Raw genomic sequence first — 21893 nt, forward strand, 5'->3', positions numbered from 1 at the left:
TTTTTCTCCCCTCTCGGCTTGTTCAGTGGTTCCTAAAGCTTCTCTTTCAGGATCCCTGTATCCTTTCACTAAATTTTCCAGGTCCCCTTCCTCCTCTTTCAAATTTTTGGCATAGAAATGATTAATTCTCCCCTGTTGAGAAAGCTGTGTAACATCAGGTATTGGGATGGACAAACCTGTCACATTTAAATACACTTTCAACACCCTTGCTTCAAACGGTCACAGAGCTGGCCTTAACACAAAATACAAAAAAAGTCAATAGTACCTGGATGTATATGACATTTTTTCTTCTGAGCTTGTATATCTCATTTAATGTTTCCCTTTTCTCTGTTCTGCACAACCACACTTCTTTTCCCTCAAAGGATCTTCATCCCCATCTCTTTTCCCTCAAAATCAGTCTTTTTTTTCCCCCATTCAATCATTCTCTCTGGATCCCATTGTATATGTGTCTGTGTGAGTGGTGTTTTTTTGTTTTTGTTTTACTTGAAAACCTTCATGGTGTCCAGAAAGGAGCCTAGGGGTAGGGCTTCAGGTAGGGAAACATCAACCTGGTATGAGAGCCCAAGACCCAAGGATTATTGATGGAGAAAAGAACGGAACAGTTTCTCATTATGCTGAAAGGCCTCTCTTTTTGGAGGATGAAAATGGGGCTGGAAGACAGGAAAAAAAAATCCAAAGATGTGGGAGTGGGGACAAAGGCTGAGTTGGACATCTCGCACAGTGACCATCTCTGGTACATTTTTGGAAGAGCGGTTTGCACCTGCTTACAATTTCATGACTCGGTGAATATATATACTCTAAAGAATTCCAAGTTGGGAACCTGCTGTTATGAATGCCCCTACAACAGCTGATATGGCCCAAGCCAGTAGATCTTTATTACACTGGGAACGCTTTTATGTACAGAGAAGGAGAGCCCATGAAGTCAGTATTTACAGTGATACATTTCTCTAGCACGATCCCGTTACTGGTCACAACCACACAGGCACCAAGGCTCCTGCTTGGCGGTAGAGAGTGTCTGTGGTAAAATGAAGGAGATTGAGACCCAAGGGCGGCCAGGCGCGGGGTGGGAGTCGGAGGGTAATGCGATGAGGAGGGAGATGAAAGCCTTTCAAGGTAGGGTAACTGATCCCCAGGCGATATGAAGTCTTCTTGGCAGATGTGGTTTCTCCTCCTGAAGGAGTCCTAGGTCGAGGTCCAAGGCATGGGGCGACTTTCCTGAAGGCCTTCTGACTTTCCTATGATCTTGGACACGGCAGCCTCTGGAGTTGCATTTGTGGAGGAGGTTAGGTTTGTCCACGACTTCCGACGTGCCTGCATCTAAAAACTCCATTCCCGAAGCCGCGGGAATGTTTTCGCGTTGTTACGAACCACTTTTATCACCGAGGGAGCAAGTTCCAACCCTAATACTTAGAACACAGGATCCTGGCTGACGGGAGGGACAAGAGTGGAGGCGTGGTCATGAGAACTGAGCGATCCTAAGGGACATCCAGGCCACCCCTCTGTTTCCCACAGGGTCACCAAGAACCCCTGGAGGAAGAGTATATTGGTTGCCTTCTTGGACAGGCACAGATTCAGTGATGTGCCCAACTTCCCGAGAGCTTTGCCTTATCTGAGTCCTACTTTCGCTCTGCAGAGGATTCACGGCCACAGTGTTGAGCCGTGTGCCCCTTCCTAATGTGGAAAAATGAAAAGCTTTCCCCAGCTTCTCATCTCAGCTGCTCGGCGACATTAAATACCCATTCACAGCCAAATGTCTGATATGAAACTGGCATCTAAATAAATACCGTCGAGCCCCTCCACAAGGTATGGAGCACAGAGCGCTGCCGGGCCAGAGCGAGAGATGAAGTGCCGGGGACGCCAAGAAACCCGGATGGCGGAAAGAGCTGAGAGACAGCAGAGATCTATGGGACAGAGAGTAAAAGACTTCGGGGAAAATTGCAGAGAAGCAAGGAGGGAGGTGGGACCCATAGTAAGCAAAGCTCTGGATCTGGGCTGTAAATGAAACCCGGGAAAGCAGAAGGGAGAAGCCATCCCAACTGCAAGGGAGAGGAGGCCGGCAGCTCCCCTTGTCTCTGCCCCGAAGACTCACTCGTTGTTAGGAGGCACTAGAGCAGACGGAGGTGCTGAAGGAATACTCTACGCATGTCCCTTCTAGGGGCCCGCTGGATGATGAAGGCGGGAGGGTGAGGACAGATCTTCGTTAGCCCTTGCCCACTTCTCACCCCATCTCCCTCTTGCCCTTTTCCAGAGCCAGGGAAGCTCTGAGAAAGCCAAGAGCTAGCAGCTGAGCCTGCGGGAGGACGGAATATTGCCCAGGTATGAAAAGCTAATAGGAAGGCTCCATTACTCTAAGAGGCCCAAGAGCTCCTTTCCCTTAGGGTTGGGGCCTTAATGAAAGCAAATGGGGCTGAGAGGTGTCACTTCACCGAGGGACTCCCACGCAGTGATAATCCCCCGGGGAGGAGGGGTCTTTTTACAGACAGGCATGCGCAAGGAAGACGTGGAGAGAGGACGACCTTGAACCACCTAGGGGAGGATTAAGCCAGTCACTGTTCCCTCCAACTGGGTGGTAGAATGGCACCGGCAAGTTCTAGGTCTGGATCCTCTGCTCTACTCCTATTAATACTCAGAAAAACCCTTCCTTTCTCCACCCCGACCCCCTCATCTCATCTCAGAGATAGAGAAGAATGGGTCTTCCTCACGGTCCCGTGGAAGGGGCACAGGCCCCTCTTCTGCCAGAGGCTGCCCAGGGCCTTAAGCACATCGCGGTGAGTCCCTAGCGGAAAGGAACTCCCACTGCCTGGTAAACAATGTATATAAATATATAGGCTGTGTAAATATGTATATAAACGTATCTATATATGTATATATGTACACGCACAACTCTGAGCAGAGTGATTCCACCAACACGGGGGGCAGAACGGTGGAGGCTGGGGGAGCCGTGCAGAAGGTGTACCATCTTGACTTGAATCTGGAGCTGGGATATACGTCCGTAGGGAGCCCGGGGTTGACTTACAGAAAGGTTCACGACACTGAACATCTGGGGATCCCGGCCCCGGGCCGCTCAGCCCTGCGAGTCACCCCAGGTGGAGCAAGCGGTGGAGACGGTGGGTCAGTTGTGCTCGGCCGTCCAGGTGGGAGGGATGTAGAGGGACTGGGTCTGGCGGCCCCTGCGAGGGCTGGCGTTGAGGATGTCCACGCTCTTCCTGCTGGAGCTGATCACGTCGGCCACAAAGCCGGTGCAGTCATTGCAGACATCTTTCCGGATGCAGCCGTGCGTGTAGATGTGGGGGAACTCGTCCTCCACGCTCCTCCATGGTGTCCCCTGCAGGGACCTGGGGGGCAGAAGCAAGGTTCAGGAGAGGAGTCTGGGATCGGGAATCCCCCCTTTAGGTCCAGGGAGGCAGGAAGTCAACCCAATGCCACATGTTGGACTCCGTCAAAGGTAACTCAAAATTTCCAGACGCCCCTGCCCCTGTCGTCCCCACTGATCACCCTGCTATAGGTCCCAGAGCCCACCCTAATAAGAATAATAATAATAACTGTGGCTTTTTAAAGCACTTTGTGCCAGGCACTGTACTAAGCGCTGGGGTGGATCTAAGTAAATCAAATTGGACATAGTCCATGTCCCCCATGGGGCTCCCAGTCTCGATCCCCATTTTACAGATGAGGTAACTGAGGCGCAGAGAAGTGAAGTGACTTGCCCAAGGTCACCACAGCAAACGGCAGATCCGGGATTAGACCTCTGACTCCCAGGCCTGTGCTCGATCCACTACACCATGCTGCTTCATATGGGATGGTTTCTTCTTCGGCACCTTTCTAAGCCCAGATGCAGATCAGACTTAAATCTTTGAATGCCTCTGCTTCATGGGGGAAAATGTCTGGCTGTTGCAACAGCCACTGAGTCATGGAAGCTAGGGGGAGGGAAACTCACTGGAAGACATCTCTCCTCCGGGTCAGCATTGCTTTGGCAGCTGCGGAGCCCGAAAGGCTCTCGAAGCCCAGAGTGTAGACAGGAATGTGTGCAAACTTCTTTGAAGGCATCTTCATCTGCAACACATCGGTGAGGTGAAGAGAATACGGGTTACTTCGGGCAAGGCGTTCGGCACTAGGGCAGAACGCCTTTTTGATCATGGATGGACTTGCTCCGGAACCAACTCCTGGGTAAGCTCCTTGTGGGCTGGGATCGTGCCTACCAACTCTAGAGTATTGTAGTCTCCCAAGCGCATAGTACAGTGCTCTGCACACAGTAAACATGCAACAAATAACACCGATTGAAAGCCTAGGGGCTAAAAATCTTGTGCTTACAACCTTCCCTTCCCGCTAATCAACCCGGAAATTCCAGGATCAGCTTGGAAGAGTGAGGAGAGTATAGGTAGGAGGTGAAGAACATGAAAAATCCTTGAGGAAGATTTAGGAGAGTCCAAATGAATAGACTGAAGGTAGCTCCCTCTTCTAGACTGTGAGCCCGTTGTTGGGGAGGGATTGTCTCTATCTGTTGCCGAACTGTACTTTTCAAGCGCTTAGTACAGTGCTCTGCACACAGTAAGTACTCAATATATATGCTTAAATGAATGAAAGGTAAATGATTTGCCTGTGCCAAGGGCAGAGATCAAGGCTTGTATCAAACTATACTCTCTGAGCGCATACTGTGTACAGACCACTGTACAATAAAAGCAAAAGACAGAGTCACTGCCCTTTAGGAGCCTACATCTAGTGGGAAAAAAACAGGCAGACAAATTTTTTTTATGAAGAGTAGGAGCAAAAGAGGGAACTAACCAGGAATTGGTTGTGGAATATGAAGAGATGAATAACAAAACTAGTATGTGACAATCCATATAAATGTGAGTGCTAAGGGTGACTGAATCAATGAAATTATGGGTGGCTTTGGACTGGCATGATCTGAGGTGGTGGAAATCAATCAGTGGTATTTACTGAGGGCTTACTATGTGCAGAGCATTGTTCTAAGTGCTAGGGAGAGTACAATACAAGAGAAATCAGCAGACCCGATCCCTGCCCATAATGAGCTTACAGTCTACATCATCATGGAATGCCTTCGGGAGGAGCTGGGCTTTCAGGAAGGTTTTGAATATGGGGAGAGCTGTGGTCTCCTAGGTGCTCAATAAATACTGAAGATAATGATGATTACAGCAACTGGAAGCTGAGCAGAAGCAGGTGGGGCCTTTTAAGCACCCACCTTGTCTCTGAACTGGGAGACAGGGCTTCTACTCGAAGAGGAACTTCTGCAGGTACAGCACCTTGCTCTGTTGCCCTCCACACCAAGAAATAAAAGATCTGTTGTGGGAGGTGGAGTTTTGGGAGTGGGGAAGATGACTCGGTAACAGCCAACATGAGATGATGGGAGCTGACTACCATGATCTTTAAAAACAGAAGAAATGGGTCTGGTTGAAGTGATCTACGTCTACCCAGCCTGAAGGCAAGATAAATTCTCAAATCCCCACTTAGGGAGCAAGCAAAGCTTTAGTATCTGTCTGTAACAGACAGACAGAACCCATCACGCTCACAAAGCACCTTAGCCCATGTGTTAGTCCTGCTGGATTTTAAAGAAAGCCACCCTTACCTTTATGCTACAGGAGGTGCAGACAGCTCTAAAATGGAAAGACAACGGCAGGGATCATCGATCAGGGGAAGAATAACTCCATGCACAGGCATCTGACTATGTTGCAAAGCCTCCTTTCCTTTGTAAAATTGATTTCCCCCTCCCTAAGGCTAAGGCACTTTGCTTTCACGATAGTTCCAGTTCTTTCTCCATCCGATCTTCTACTTGAAAAAGTTCTCTTGGGACTTGCATTCTAATATCTATTCCTTTTCCCCTAGGTTCCAATCCCCCTTTCCCACCATCTCCAAAGGTAATTGAGTCTGAAGACCTTGCATGAACAACACGGCATGCGGGGGGTCTGGGTTGCCCAGGTGAGTGATTAATTCCTGTTAGTTAGAAACCTGGATTGGTGGGGGACCAGGGCTCTGAGGGTGGGACCACCTGTCTCAGTTCTTCTTGAGTCTGACACATCTGGGCCCAAAGTGGGGGATTGTTCTAGCTACCCCGGAACCGGTTGTCATCCCAAACTCTACCTAGGTAAACCCTGCTTCTTTCAATAGCAAAAAAAATAAAATGGTCAAGGAGGCTTGGTTCACCTCTTGCAGAAGAGGCAATTTGAAGGCCAGGAAAACAGAGGGAACTTGGTTCTACAGCAGCAGCAGATCTGAAAAAAATCAAAAAAGGAAAAGAGGACAGGTCAGGCACATGCCTCTTTCAATAATGCTAAAGACTTTTTTAAAAAAAAGTGCTTAATATGTTCCAGTCACTATACTAGGTACTGGGTAGATTCAAGTTAACCAGGCTGAACAGACTTCCACATCCAACGTGGGGCTAACCGTCTTAATCCCCATTTTACAGATGAGGTAACAGGCACAGAGAAGTTAAGTGACTTACCCAAGGTCATACAGCAGACAAGTGGCAGAGCTGGGATTAGAACCCAGACTGAGCTTCCCCTTTTCCCTCTGCTCTCTCTGCTCCCCCTCCGCCATCTGTTCCCTCCCTCTTCCCCCCTTCGCCTCCCCTCAGCTAAGCCCCCTTTCCCTCTGTTCCTCCCACCCCCCCCCCCATCACTGTGCTCATTTGTATATATTTTTATCACCCTATTTATTTTGTTAATGAGGCGTACATCCCCTCGATTCTATTTATCGTGATCAGGTCTTGTTTTTGTCCGTCTGTCTCCCCCGATTAGACTGTAAGCCTGTCATTGGGCAGGGATTGTCTCTATCTGTTGCCGAATTGTACATCCCAAGCGCTTAGTACAGTGCTCTGCACATAGTAAGCGCTCAATAAATGCTATTAAATGAATGAATGAAGCCTGGTCTTCTGCCGCCCGTGCTCTTTCCGCTAGACCGTGCCGTGTCTATATGTGACCTTACCCTTCCTGGTAGCTGAAATTTTGGGAGCCCAAACCAGCCCTCACCTTTCCTTTCTTCAGGCCATTGTAAAGCTCTTTGTTCTGCAGAAACTTCTCCATCTCAGCCTTCACCAGCACTCGGCGCACGTTGATTACTTCCTCCACTGTGAGGGCCAGACTCTCCACAGGGTGGCTGAACTCCTGGGGTTGGTAGGGAGAAAAGAGCGTTACTTAGCACCTCAGACGGTGCTTGGGCTCAGTGGCACAGAGTGGTTTTCTCTCTCCATAAGACAAAACAAGAGGAAATGGGCTTAAGGAGCATATTATTATTATTATTATTATCATCCAGAATTTTGGTCAAATTTCCCAACAGAGAGGTTGTTGGACTCCGGAATGGAAAACAAAGGGAGGCAGAGAAATATTTTTCTCAATATGTTTTAACAACAGACTTCGGGGAGGGGGTTTCAAACTTGTTTAGAGACAGGAACCACATCCAGAGACCCTTCAGTGGGAAATGTGTTGACCCGGGAAGATCAAAACATTATAGAGCCAGGAACCTCGCTGAGTAAATGCTTGAGTTGGGAACATATCCCTCAGTTTCCTGATTCCACTTCCACCAGCAAAGCAACCGATAGGCCTTTGGTATCTAAGAAGCTCAAAACTTCTTTTGATGGGAACTGTTAAATACTTATGTGTAAAGCACTGTTCTAAGCACTGGGGTAGATACAATTCAGTCAGGTCATGCATAATCCCTGTCCCAAATGGGGCTCACAGTCCAAGTAGGAGGGAGAACAGATACTGAATCCCAAGGCCACAGAGCAGGCAAGTGGCAGAGCTGGGATTAGAACCCAGGTCCACTGACTCCCAGTCCCATGTTCTTTCCACGAGGCCACGTTACTTCCCCAAGTTATTTTTCTCATGTTTGATCACTACCTTGTAAGCACCTTCAGCCTCAGGAGCAGAGTTAATAAGCCTCGTCCTTCTGTTTTATTCTACTCTCCCGAGCACATATACTCTCTCCCTCTAGACTGTAAACTCACTGTGGGCAGAGAATGCATCTGTTATATTGTTCTCTCCCACGCTCTGCACACAGTAAACCCTCAAATACAATCGACTGACTAGTACCTTGTATCTACCCCAGTGCTTGGCACATGGTAAGTGCTTAACAAATACTGTTATTAGTACAGCGCTCTGCACAATGAAAGCGCTTAATACAATCGAATGAGAAAAGCCCGAGTAGTGTCACCAGAACAATGATGTAATAATAATAATAATAATAATGTTGGTATTTGTTAAGCGCTTACTATGTGCAGAGCACTGTTCTGAGCACTGGGGTAGACACAGGGGAATCAGGTTGTCCCACGTGGGGCTCACAGTCTTCATCCCCATTTTACAGACGAGGGAACTGAGGCACAGAGAAGTGAAGTGACTTGCCCACAGTCACACAGCTGACAAGTGGCAGAGCTGGGATTCGAACTCATGAGCCCTGACTCCAAAGCCTGTGCTCTTTCCACTGAGCCACGCTGCTTCCCTGTAAACTTCCAGTACGTGATACATCTAAATACCTCAGAAGCACTTTAGAGATCGGTAATCTGAATTCTTCCAACCTGTCCCTCCCACACTTACATATCGAGGCAGCGGCAACCTTTCACTTGCAGACGGGAAAACTGTGGCCCGGGGATTTAAGAGAGAGCGACCTGTCCCGGGGTCACCAGGGAGTCAGAGGCGGGTGGGAATCTATCCGGGAATCTTGATTCCCGGCCCAGGACTCTATCCGGGTGAAGTCCTTGTCCCGGCCCCGCCCTCACTGACCACAGTTTATCTAGCAACTGTAAAATGGGGATTAAATACCTGCTCTCCTAACAGACTGTGAGTCCCATGTGAGACAGGGTCTATATGTCTACCAGCCTCTCCACCCCACAGCACTTGTGCATATACGTACGTATTTATTATTCTATTTATTAATGATGTGTATATATCTATAATTCTATTTATATTGAGGCTATTGATGCCTGTCTACTTGTTTTGCTTTGTTTTCTCATCTCTCTCCCCGCTTCTAGACTGTGAGACCATTGTTGGGTAGAGATCGTCTCTGTTTCCAAATTGTACTTTCCAAGCACTTACTACAGTGCTCTGCATGCGGTAAGCGCTCAATAAATACGACTGAATTCATTCATTCATTCGTAGTTATTGAGCGCTTAATGAATGAATGAATATATCTGACTTGATTATGAGAGATTGCATGGAATGGGGGATAGAGCATGGGCCTAGGAGTCAGAAGGTCATGTGTGCTAATCCCGACTCCGCCGTGTGTCTGCTGTGGGGCCTTGGGCAAGTCACTTCACTTCCCAATGGGGAGTAAGACTGTTAGCCTCAAGTGGGACAACCCGATTACCCTGTATCTACCCCAACACTTAGGGCAGTGCTCTGCACATGGTAAGCGTTTCACAGATACCAACATTATTATTATTATTGTTAATATTAAAGAATCATGGCTCAGTGGAAAGAGCCTGGGCTTGGGAGTCAGAGGTCAGCGTGGCTCAGTGGAAAGAGCCCGGGCTTGGGAGTCAGAGGTCACGGGTTCGAATCCCGGCTCTGCCACTTGCCAGCTGTGTGACTGTGGGCAAGTCGCTTCACTTCTCTGTGCCTCAGTTCCCTCATCTGCCAAATGGGGATTAAGACTGTGAGCCTCACGGGGGACCACCTGATTCCCCTGTATCTCCCCCAGCGCTTAGAACAGTGCTCTGAAGCGCTTAACAAATACCAACATTATTATTACGCTTAGAACAGTGCTCTGCACATAGTAAGCGCTTAACAAATACCAACATTATTCTAATTACCCCAGCGCTTGGAACCGTGCTTGGGCACATTGTAAGCGCTTAACAAATACCACAATTATTATTAGATACTGCAATTATCATCCACCCGACACAAAGCCATTTTTAACGGCCTCTTGCTTGAACTGAAGCACCACAGCTACTCGGAAGGTGGTAGCAAAGACCCTACACACACACACACACCCACACACACACACACCCCTCCCTCCATCCCCCCACCCCCCCACCTCTTCAACTCCCCCTCCCCCGCCCTACACTCTGCAGCCCCAGATCAACCCCACCCCAGCTGGGTTGGTCAGTGATTCTATCTGAATTCCACATGGGTGACCCTGCCCCGGCGAGAGCTAGAATAGAGCTAGAATTGGGCATCCAGGAGCCATCCCGCCCAGGCGGGGCCTACAAGGCCTCCGGAGGCCCTCGGGCGATGACTCCCTCACGGGTTCTCCAGGCGCCGTCAGCTACTCACCAACCACAGGTGTTTGGAGCGGCTGTCGGAGCCCCAACTAACCCCGGGCCTCTCCTCCACGGCCCCAAGGGAGCTGTGTGCGGGAGAGATCGTGCTGGGCAGGCCCTGGGGGTTAACGGGGAATGAACCTGGAGAAGGAGAAAAGGAGAGCGGGGATCGTTGGTCAGTATAGCCGGCCACAACCATCTCCATCTTCTCTGAGGGGATGTAGGAGGGAAGGACGGTCTCCTTCCTTCTAGCCCCAGAGGGCAGGAAGGACGCCTCTGAGCGGGTGGACATCGTTGGGAGGGTAGGAAGACTTTTGAGGCTCCGGAGGGCTGAGGATGTGATGTTTGGCTTCCATTTGGGGGCATCGGTGAATTGAGGGAAAGACAGGGCACCTGGGTTCTTCCTTTGGTTCAAAGGCTGGATGGGGACCCTCTGATGTTGGGGAGGCAAAGGGCACTGGCGCTAATAGACTCACCGCACTTCCTCCCCTCTCCCACCACTGACCTTTTGCACACCCTCCCCCAAGCCCGGACCCCCTCCCCTCCTCACATCTGACGGATTCTCTCCCCACCTTTAAGGCCCTTCTGAAATCACATCTCCTCCGGGAGGCCTTCCCCAACCATCACTTCAGCCCTCCTTTGCCTCCTAAGCACTGAAATTCTCACAACCCCAGTAGCACGTATGTCTATCTTGTATATTCTGGTTACTTCTAGCTCTGATCTCTTTAAGCACGCCTCCCTCGCTTGCAGGCTCCTTAGCACAATGCTCTGCATGCAGCAGGCACTCCATAAATGCCACGGATTAAGTCTGAGCAGTCCCCCTTGAGGAAAGAGGAAAGAAAAAGGTAGAACTTGCCCTGATCTCTGGTTTCCGGCCTTGCAGCATACATGCTACCTGAGCGTGGTCGCGGCTCCGGCTTCTGCGCTCCCACAAGCCCTCTGTTGGGCTGGAGGCCGGCGGCCATCTCGCTCTGGAGTTGGGCCAGGTCCTGCTCCGAGAAGGAGCGGTCACGCTTCAGGGGTAACAGTGTACTGGTCGCCCTCTTCATCTCCCCATTTGGAGAGTCCTCTTCCTGGGGAGACATGGGCACCCCTGGTCACCCAGGCTTACGGTAGCTGCCCGAAGGGTCTGGCTGGCTCTTCTAGGGACTCCTCACTGTCCTGGGGGGGGGGGGGGGGGCACTTGGCATCGGGGCAAGGCACCTCCAAGTCCGCATCTGGGGCAGCGACGCATCGTCGGAGGGGATGGTTCTCCGTCGGTCACGCAACCCCAGAAGCCGGAATGTCGGAGAAGCCGGCTGGAATGACTGAGACTTGTAGCTCAGTCTCTATTACGGGGATTCGACAGGTCAGAGAACCCTAAACACGCGGCCTAGTGGATAGAGCACGGGCCTGGGAGTCAGAAGGTCATGGGTTCTAATTCCGGCTCCACCACTTGTCTGCTGTGGGACCTTGGGCAAGTCACTTCGCTTTTCTGTGCTTCGGTTACCTCATCCGCAAAATGGGGATCAGGGCTGTCAGCCCACATGGGACGTGATTACTTTGTGTCTGTCCCAGTGCTTAGAAAAGTGCTTGGCACATAGTAAGCGCTTAACAAGTACCATAATTATCCAGTGCTTAGAACAGTGCCTGGCACATAGTAAGCGCTTAACAAATATTATTATTATTATTCTCAAGGTCACGGCAAGAAGACACAGCAAAGAAAGCCTCCCCTAGTTTCTGGTGGTTTGAAAGCTCTAGAGGAGGGAACAGCTCTCTTTTTCCCGCCTCCACAAAAAACTGAAAAGTTCTGGTCTGGTCCTGCAAGGGTCTGACAGCTCAGGGATCCCCAAGGGGTGAGAAAGCCTCCACTGCACTGGCCAAACACAGAGGGATGACACAAACTCACTGAGGCCAGGGTTTAGGAAGACATCCTCCCGACCACGTATTGGGATTAGAACCTGCTGGTTCTCGTGTCCTCGAATTGCCAGTCACCGTGTGGGCTTGCGTCTTCCGGGAGGGAGGGCCCTCTCTCCCGGGAGACCTCTGTCCCTCGGACAGGAAGGAGTTCTGGCTCACGGCTAAGTCTGCCCCCCGGGATTCCTATTTCACCATCCTCATCTTCTCTCCCTGCCCATCCAACTCAACCTGCACGTGGAACACCGCTTCCCGGTCGCCTCCCTGATCTCTGTTCAGAGACCCGATCTGCTCTGACCTCGGAAATGTTCATCTCTTCCATCTCAGCCAAGGTGGGGGCCTTGAGCAGGACGCGGGGCCTCGGGCGCTGGCCGCTGCTGTGGCTGCTGCCGGAATCTGAGACAGACAGGTTGATGCAGGACGTGGACTTGGCGTCACCGGAGCAGGCATTGAGCAGGCAGGGCAGGGATCCGAAGCCTGGAGGAACGAAGCCCAGACCAGAGGCGGGGTGCCCGGGAGGGCTGTTTGAGCGGGGACTGGGGATCCCGGGCCTAGCGGCAACCCTGGGAGGCCTTAGTAAGGAAAACCTAGCTCCCGGGCATGGAAATGAGGAGCGAAGGATTATAGCGGAGGTAGAATTTCTCGCTGTTTCGTAAGGCCTCCTCCAGCTACGTCCTCATTTCCCCTACTCCCTGTCCCTTCTGTTCACTCTTGCACTTGGATTTGTACCCTTTCAGGACTTGATAGCCACCCCACCCTCAGCCCCACAGCTATTAGGTCCATACGTGTAATTTATTTTAACTACCGTCACCCCTTCTAGACTGTCAGCTCCTTTTGGTTAGGCCACATAACTACCAACTCAGTTATACTGCAGTCTCCCAAGCACTCAATAAATATGACTGATTGATTGACTGTTGGGAGAAAACTGTCCCCAGCTCCATGTAAGGGACCGGCCACAAAGGCCTGGAAAGGTGGATGAGCCAGGCTGAACCAGACTGAACTCACCAGATCACCCCAGGTGGCTCCCTATTCCTCCTCTCCCTGCACCCTCATTATCCCCTCCCTTGATTCGCCCATTTCTGACCTCCAAACTGGCACACAGGCTGTCTCCACCCTCCCTGGATCGCCCCACCTCCTTCCCCCACCCGAGCCACTTCCTCTTCATCCTTTAAGACCATCCTTCAAACTGTGCCTGATGATCAGAGCTTCCTCTCCAAACGCCATCTCCTTTTGACAAGCACAGCTTCCTCTCACCACCGTGACTCGATGTGTCCTTCGGTGTACGTTCATGTCTACCTATTAGTTACGTGTCCAACTCGACTTGCTCCTATCCACCCCAGTGCTTAGTACAGTGCCTGGCACATATTAAGCGCTTAACAAATGTCATCATTATCATCTGCTTGTCGTATCTTTCCCATTCTAACGGCAAGCTCCTTGAAGCCAGGGCTTGCCTCTTTTCCTTACTTTGGAACTCAGCCCCATGTTCTGCACACGGTAGGTGTTCAATAAATGTTTTCTGAGGGTAACCTTCAGCTACAGTGGGGGAGTCGGATCCCACCATATTCCACGGTCTGGGGCGGGTGGGGAGGGAGGACTGCACCTTTGGTATTCCAGGAAGAAGACTCTACAGGACGCAGCTTTCTTTCCTGTTTTATCTCTTCCAGGATCTTCTCGTGAAGGGTCCTCTGTTTCTGGGGCATCGGCCGCAACCTCCTCTCTGACACCTGAGGAGAAAGGGACCGATGAGGTTGGGAGGGGCCGAGCCAGGGAGATGGACTTGCCCAGAGGTCCTGAGAGGAAATTGCGATTAAAACAACCATCAGATGGGTCCAAATGGAACAGCCTGGGAGGACTCTTTGGACATGTACATAAAAGAAGGATCAGATCGGGGGACAGACACAAGGGCCAACACAACTAGGTGCAAGACTACAATTATCTTCCTCAGATCCTCACGAGGAGCCTAGTGCAGGGAAGAGCTATAAACACTCATCCCAAAACTCTGCCGCCAGGTAGAGGTGTTTTGTCGAGACTCTTCACTCATCTGCTTTTAGATCCTCTGAGTTTTGAATAATAATAATAATGTTGGTATTTGTTAAGCGCTTACTATGTGCAGAGCACTGTTCTAAGCGTTGGGGTATACAGGGTAATCAGGTTGTCCCACATGAGGCTCACAGTCTTCATCCCCATTTTACAGATGAGGTAACAGGCACAAAGAAGTTAAGTGACTTGCCCGAAGTCACACAGCTGACAAGTGGCAGAGCCGGGATTCGAACCCATGTCCTCTGACTCCCAAGCCCGTGCTCTTTCCGCTGAGCCACGCTGCTTCCCTATGGGAGGGTCCTGACTGCGCTTCCCTAACCAGGAGCCCCCTGAAACAATGTTGGATGCAAGGAGGCAGCCCCCAGTTTGGGAATGATGATGAGTGAACAGCAGAATTCACTGCTCTCACTCTAGGCTACAAGGCTCTCCATCACCTCGCCCCCTCCTACCTCTCCTCCCTTCTCTCTTTCCACCGCCCACCCCGCACGCTCCGCTCCTCCGCCGCCCACCTCCTCGCCGTCCCCCGGTCTCGCCTATCCCGCCGTCGACCCCTGGCCCACATCCTCCCGCTGTCCCGGAATGCCCTCCCTCCTCACTTCCGCCAAACTGACCCTCTTCCCCTCTTCAAAGCCCTACTGAGGGCTCACCTCCTCCAAGAGGCCTTCCCAGACTGAGCTTCCCCTTTTCCCTCTGCTCCCTCTCTGCCTCCCCCTTCACCTCCCCTCAGCTAAGCCCCCTTTTCACCCCCTTTCCCTCTGCTCCTCTCCCTCTCCCTTCCTCTCCCCTGAGCACTGTGCTCGTCCGCTTATTTGTATATATTTTTATTAACCTATTTATTTTGTTAATGAGATGTACATCCCCTCGATTCTATTTATTGCTATTGTCTTCGTCCATCCGTCTCCCCCGATTAGACCGTGAGCCCGTCAACGGGCAGGGACCGTCTCTGTCTGTTGCCGATTTGTCCATTCCAAGCGCTTAGTACAGTGCTCTGCACATTGTAAGCGCTCGATAAATACTATTGAATGAATGCTTTCCTGGAAGGGGTAGGTTTCCCCAGGCAAGATGAGTGCCTACCCTCAGCTCCTTCCTCTCTCTGTGGGTCAGGGAAGTTTCCTTGTGGAAGGCACCGATGCCATCCTCAGGTACCAGCTGGGGGCCAGAGGAGACAGGGATGGGGAACCTCTCTGAGTTGCTTTGGTTCCCTCTCCCCATCTCAGATCCAGAGTTTGGCCTCGGGATCCTCAAGGCTGATGGTTACCTGTTTCAGGGGAGGCCGAGAACGGATGAAATCCAAGATGAGTTCATGGGCATCTTTCTTCACCCTGGGGGGAATGTCACCATCAACCTGGCAGGAGAAAGTGGCAGAGCAGCGGGGAGGCGAGAAGCACTGTTAAACGTCTGCCGAGGCCCTGGTTTAGGGACACGTGACCCTGCAGTGGGAGGGGGCAATTCAGGAAGGGCCCACTGCTCTCGAGGTTGCGTTAGGCGAGGAAAACGCCACAGGCTCAGTGCAAGGAAGTCTCGGAAGGTGGGGACTCGGGAATGCCTAGGCCTCTCCTGGGCCAGTCCCTCAGCCTGGCATCGCATTTTCCAACTCACCCGCGTCGGGAACGCTCGGCTCCGGAGAGCGGGTGGGAGGCGGGGAGCAGTCAGTGAGGGCCCCCTGAGATCCCAGGCGGAGAGACTCACCATGACTTTGCGGAGCTTGTAATTGCGAGCCCGGATATCCTGCATCAGCATCTCGAAGGGCGTCAGCTGGTACTCGGTGGGCAGAGGGTTGAACTGCTTCTCCTGCACTTTTTTCAGCTTCACCCCATGGCGCAGCTCCCGCATTAACTGTACCCAGAGCCGGGCCTAGAGCGGGCAGAGAGAGCCGACGTGAGCCCGGGAGACACCTCGCCATCCCGACCGCATGAAGGTCGGGGCGGGGAGGGCCGCTTCTACGGGGAGCGGCATGGCGTAGTGGATAGAGCGCGGGCCTGGGAGTCAGAAGGTCAAGCGTTCTAATTCTGGCTCCGCCACTGGTCTGCTGTGTGACCTTGGGCAAGTCACTTCACTGGGCCTCAGTCACCTCATCTGTAAAATGGCGATTGAGACTGTGAGCCCAGAGTGGGACAGGGACCGTGTCCAACCATTTTTGCTTGCATCCACCCCAGCGCTTAGTAAGGTGCCTGGCACATGGGATGCACTTAACAGATACTATTATTATTGTCTTCTGCCAGTGGAGCTCCAGAGCCAGAGCGTATCAACCCACATTGCTCTGGGAAGGAGACATCTTCTTAGGCTTCTGTGGCAGGACCCTTCAAACGCCTCTCTCCAGGCCAGGCTTTGCAGTCCCCTTTCTGCCCCTGGATCCTTCCCTTTCTTTATCTGGCTACCCTTCTCCTTAGAAGCAGCAGCAGCTTATTATCCGCTCTCTGCATGACTAAGGCATTTTGACTCGGAGGGAGTCTTCCTACCCAATCCGTGTTCCGCAGGTTATCGAGGTCAGCCGGAGGCTTCTCTGTCTTGGGTTCATCCTCCCTCAGCTTCTGCAGCATCTGCAATGATACGCCGATGTTAAGTACACTGAGCTCATGGGGGAGGGGAGGGAGGGGAAAGTGATCCATGGGGAATCGGCATGGCTTAATGGATTAAGGAGGGGCCTGGGAATCGGAAGGACCTTGGTTCTAATCCCGGCTCTGCCACTCGTCCGCTGTGTGACCTTGGGCAAATCACTTCAGTTCTCTGTGCCTCAGTGACCTCATCTTTAAAATGGGGATTAAGACCGTGAGCCCCACGTGGGACACGGACTGGGCCCAACCTGATTAACTTTTATATACCGTAGCGCCTGGCACATAGTAAGCGCTTAGCAGATACCATTAAAAAAAAAAGTGGTCCTGCCTTGGAGAAGTTTAACAGATGCCCACCTGGAAGGCCTGTCTAGGAAAGGGGAGAAGCCTCTTGACGTAGCCGGCCCAAACTAGAGCTCCTTTCCAATAATATTAGGGTGGCAGGACTTTTCATGAGCAGGATCACTGTGGCCGTCTTAGGAGATGGATTCCTCACAGACTGGGGACCCAGCACTTCAACCCAAGAGCTTAGCTTTAGCTCTGAGCCTTACAGAGAATCAGTCTACGAGGGTCAGACCACCTCCTTGGAGAAGATGAGATAAATCTGCCCAAAGCCAGGTCAATTGTGAATTGGGCTTACATAGGAAGAGGTTTCTATCACATTTTAATCCATCCGGGATGGTTCGACTCTGCAGTGCACAGACCTCCATGGGTTTGCCTCTTCTGAGCACTGACCGAAAGAACAGCACAGCACAGGTGACCCGAGGTCTCCTGGTTAATGAATAATTCTCACCACAGCCCAGGGATCTGGGGGATCGTGCAGGTAAGGGGAACCGACGGGGAGAGCGGCGACACTGTGGGCCACAGGTCGCTCAGCTCTTCAGTGATAGATCGGGATCCAGTCCCCCCCAACACCTAATCTTTTTCACTGAAGCGTATTTATGAAGTGCTTACTGTGTGCAGAGCACTGTACTAAGCGCTTGCACTGTACTAATCTCTCACATAGAACCCCCAGGAAGCACTGACACCCTTCAGGGAGCAGGAAGAAACCTGAGAAACGGAATCTCACCCCCATGCAATTTCATCCGTTTTCTCAACTGGGAACCCATGAATCCCTTCAACCTGGGCTACGGTGCAAGGCAATCTGAACTGCAGATTAAGAGGAAGCGGCGTGACTCAGTGGATAAAGCACGGACTTGGGAGTTAGAAGGACCTGGGTTCTAATCCCGGCTCTGCCACTTGTCCGCTGTGTGACTTTGGGCAGGGCACTTAACTTTTTGTGCCTCAGTTATCTCATCTATAAAAAGGGAATTAAGCCTGAGAGCCCCATGTGGGACAGGAACTGTGTCCAACCTGATTACCTTGTACCTACTCTATTTCTTAGATTATTGTTTGACATACAGTAAGCACTTAAATGCCATCATCATTATCACCATCACCATCAGGCTCATTTTCTGGTGGTTCTTGGGGGAAACCAGAGGCCCCTTTTTTCTGATCCTTCCCCTCCTCGCTCCCACCACGAGAAACTATGGTATTCACAGTCCTTGGTATCCTCCATCTAGCTAATCCATTACCACTCAAGAACAGTCTGCAGAACAAGCCACCCTGGCTCACTATCCCGGGCTGGGCTCAGATTTAATGCTTGAATCCCATGTAGACTTTCTGAGCCATGACAGGGCAGGGAGTGGTGAATTCTAAAGATAGTTCTCCCGTGTGATTTGTCCAGGAGAACTCTGAGCAAAGGGCACACAGGGAGGAAGTCAGGTGAAAGTAAAGAGGGGAACTGTTTTGATATTAGATTCTGGCCCTTCCTACTTTCGCTCAGATTGTAGATTTTTCCCCTTAGGCTGGTCACAGGAAAGTATAGTTGCTGCCCTCACTAGGGAGCAAAATCTGGGATTCAGCAACCATATTTGAGAACCAGGGCGTCAATCTTTTGTGTCCATATGTCACAGGTAAAGGTAGAAGGGGAATGACCGGGATCTGTGACCACATGGGAAAGAAAGGATTAGGGCGTGGATTGTGGATCTGATCCAAGAACACACTGTCAACATCTTTTGCTCCAAGATTCTAGCTTCTAGTCAAGGCATTAAACCCAGATGAGGGACTCTGGAAGAAGCAGCCACTTTAGCAGTTCTGCCTCTAGACTGTGAGCTCATTGTGGACAGGGAATGTGTTTGCCAACAATTTTCTATTATATTCTCCCAAGCATTTAGTACAGTGCTCCGCACATAATAAACACTCAAATACCACTGACTGATTCCTTTTGCAAGAGAAGAGCAATATCTCAGAGCATCAGGGAAAACCCTAGAGCTCCTAAAAGGTGACTAGAAAGTTGGGTTTTAGGACAGCAGTACTGCTCATGAGGGGAAAGCACACTAAATACCATACCTAGTATCACTGTTAATAAGCACTTATCAAAAACCACAATTATTATTAGCAGCACGGCGTAGGGGATGGAGCACGGGCCTGGGAGTCAAAATATTCTGGATTCTAATCCAGGCTCTGCCGCTTGTCTGCTGTGTGGCCTTAGGCAAGTCACTTCACTCCTCGGCGCCTCAGTTACCTCATCTGTAAAATGGGGAAGAAGACTGTGAGCCCCATGCGGGACAGGGGCTTGTATCCACCCCAGGGCCTGATGCAGTGCCTGGTACATAGTAAGCGCTTAACAAATACCACAGTTATTACTATCGGTCAGGCTTCATGCTCTCAACTGAGGAGATGGAGGAAAGGGTGACTGAGGGACTTGTCCAAAGTCCCCCAGAGTGAGTGGTGGAGCTAGGACTCAAACCCAGCTCCCCTGCCTCGACGCCCAGGGAATTTTCTACTAGGCTTCACTGCTTCTCCGGTGTTGCCCGTGGGTTGGGGGAAGGCATGTCTGGCTACTGGGAGACGTCCCTTCTCAGACCACTCACCTCCTTGGCCTCCCGGATCTTGGTGAGAAAGGCCTTCAGCTCCACGGTCTCCACAAAGAGGGCCCGGCACACAGCCTGGTAGTGGGCCTGAGCCTCCCGGGGGTCGGTCAGGCGGGCCGCACACAGCCTCATCACCTGTACGAAGGTGCGCACGGCTCGAGGGCCGCCCTCGCCCGCCGCCTCCTCTTCCTCCTCCTGGCCGCCATAGCCCTCGTCGGCCGCCCCGCAGCTGCTGTCCTCGCAGTCACTGTTAACCATCAGATCGATGAGCTGCTCCAGCTGGGGACTCAACTCCCGCTCTTCACTCTCATCCAGCCCCCAGTCCAGGGCTCGGTAGATGGCAAAGCCCAGAGACTGCACCATCTGCAATGAGAGGGTCGGGGGGATGACCAGCTGGAAGCCACATGGGAGTTGTAGGGACACGTTGGCACAAGGAAGAGGAAAGGTCACCTGGACTCTAGCAACCTATCGGGCACAGTGTTCCAGAATCCAGAAATTTGGATGAGGTGGCGGGGGAGGTGGGGATCTGTCTGTTGCCCTGGGCATCAAACACGGGTCTTGGGGTCCATCTGGGGTGAAGGGCCTAGATTTCCAGGCGTACTCCTTTCACAGGAGGACATTTGGTCTCTAGATGGTAAGCACGTCATGGGCAGAGAACAGCGTCTGCTAATTCTGTTGTATCGCCCTCTCCCAAGCACTTAGTACAGTGCCCTGTTCACACTAAGCACTAAATAAATAGCACTGATGCGAATTATCAGAGCTGGAGAAGGAGAAGGGCAGGACTCCGGCCCAGGCAGAGGACCCAAGGGGCTCCTTGGTTAGTGCCTGGACCAGAGAGAGAGGGGCTCCTTGCCCTTCTGCCTCATCGGGATAATGGGGTGGGGGAACCCAGTTGCTTAAATCGTTCTCCTGGCTCCCCATACTCTGACTCTTGGCTGTTTATCTGAGTCATGAGTGGGAGATTCAACTTCATGCCACAGATATGGAGTCCCCGTAGTCTTCTTGCTTTGCTCCACCTCTCTCCTCCATACTGATCTTTGTTTTCCTTCCACAGCTTCCCAGCTCGTCCGCTTAGCTCCTCTCAAGTCAACCTACTCGCTGTGCCTCATTATCATCTCTCCCATCAAGTCAACAGACTTGCTGTGCCTCATTATCACCTCTCCCATCTCCAACCTTTGGCTCAAGCCCTCTCTCCTATCTGGAATTCTCTCCCCTTTCACTTCCGGCAGACTGCTGCTCTCCCCAACTTCAACGTCCTCCTGAAGTCACATTCCCTCCAGGAGGCCTCGCCTGACTAATCTCTCATCTCCCCCCCCCCCCCCCCCCCCGACTACCACTTCAGCACTGGGGTACCCACACCCCTTTAGGTCACTTATGTGGAGATCTTTATTCTCTATTGTTTCCTCCTAGCTGTAATTTATTTTAGTGACTCTCTCACCTACTAGACTAAGCTTCTTGAGGGCAGGAATCATCCCAATTCCATTGTACTCTCCCTAATGTTTAGTGCAGTGCTCCGGACCCAGTGGGTCTCGATACTACTGATTAATTGATAGATTGACAGAGAGACATTCAACCCTCATAATGAAAGCTTAGACCTGGAGACTGAGATCTTCAGAACAGTACCCAGAGAGGTAACCTGTTCTTCGCAGCCACTGCCCTAGGCCTCAGCCTGGCCTTGAGGGGACATTCACTCTCCAGACTTGAGACAGCTCCCCATTTTTCCAGATGGTACTCAGGAGGGGCCAGCCAATGCCAGGATGAACGTTGGCCTTATTTCCTGGTCTCCTGTGGTGGCACAATAGTGTGGCCCAAACCAAAACCACGGTACCTAAAAACAGACCTGACCTTCCCCGCGGATCTGAATAATCGTAACGATAATAATAATGATAACAACAGTCCGGCCTCATCTTGAGCCCTGGCTCGGGAGTCGGAGGTCATGGGTTCGAATCCCAGCTCTGCCACTTGTCAGCTCTGTGACTGTGGGCAACTCACTTCACTTCTCTGGGCCTCAGTTCCCTCATCTGTAAAATGGGATGAAGACTGTGAGCCCCATGCGGGACAACCCGATGATCCTGTATCTACCCCAGCGCTTAGAACAGTGCTCTGCACGTAGTAAGCGCTTAACAAATACCAACGTTATTATCTGGAATGGGCTAAGCACCAGGGTCGGAGTGGGGGCCAACCTTGTTTCCTGTCCAGCATAATAATAATAATTATAGTTATGGTATTTTGTTAAGTGTTTACTATGTGCCAAGCACCGTTCTAAGCACGGGGGTTGATATGAGA

At 51.4% G+C, this 21893-nt stretch overlaps 1 protein-coding gene across 2 annotated transcripts in view; it reads right to left on the reverse strand.

Annotated features, from left to right (window-relative positions):
* Positions 1–848: 848 nt before the first annotated feature.
* Positions 849–21893, reverse strand: part of SPIRE2 (spire type actin nucleation factor 2) — a 42506-nt gene continuing 21461 nt past the window's right edge. The window contains exons 3-15 of one of the 2 annotated variants that reach the window (XM_029075371.2): positions 19608–19970; positions 16600–16680; positions 15830–15994; positions 15399–15485; positions 13701–13824; positions 12399–12577; positions 11100–11277; positions 10218–10345; positions 6981–7115; positions 6157–6224; positions 5582–5609; positions 3935–4050; positions 849–3335 (exon numbers count right to left, since the gene is read on the reverse strand). In XM_029075371.2, the coding sequence (XP_028931204.1) occupies positions 3113–3335; positions 3935–4050; positions 5582–5609; positions 6157–6224; positions 6981–7115; positions 10218–10345; positions 11100–11277; positions 12399–12577; positions 13701–13824; positions 15399–15485; positions 15830–15994; positions 16600–16680; positions 19608–19970 (1875 nt within the window). In that variant the 3' untranslated portion in view covers positions 849–3112. Of the gene's footprint in view, positions 3336–3934; positions 4051–5581; positions 5610–6156; positions 6225–6980; positions 7116–10217; positions 10346–11060; positions 11278–12398; positions 12578–13700; positions 13825–15398; positions 15486–15829; positions 15995–16599; positions 16681–19607; positions 19971–21893 lie in introns of both variants that reach the window. The other variant, XM_029075370.2, reaches the window with a different exon arrangement.

This window comes from Ornithorhynchus anatinus, chromosome 11 (genome assembly GCF_004115215.2).
Source record: "Ornithorhynchus anatinus isolate Pmale09 chromosome 11, mOrnAna1.pri.v4, whole genome shotgun sequence".
Classification (NCBI taxonomy): Eukaryota; Metazoa; Chordata; class Mammalia; order Monotremata; family Ornithorhynchidae; genus Ornithorhynchus; species Ornithorhynchus anatinus.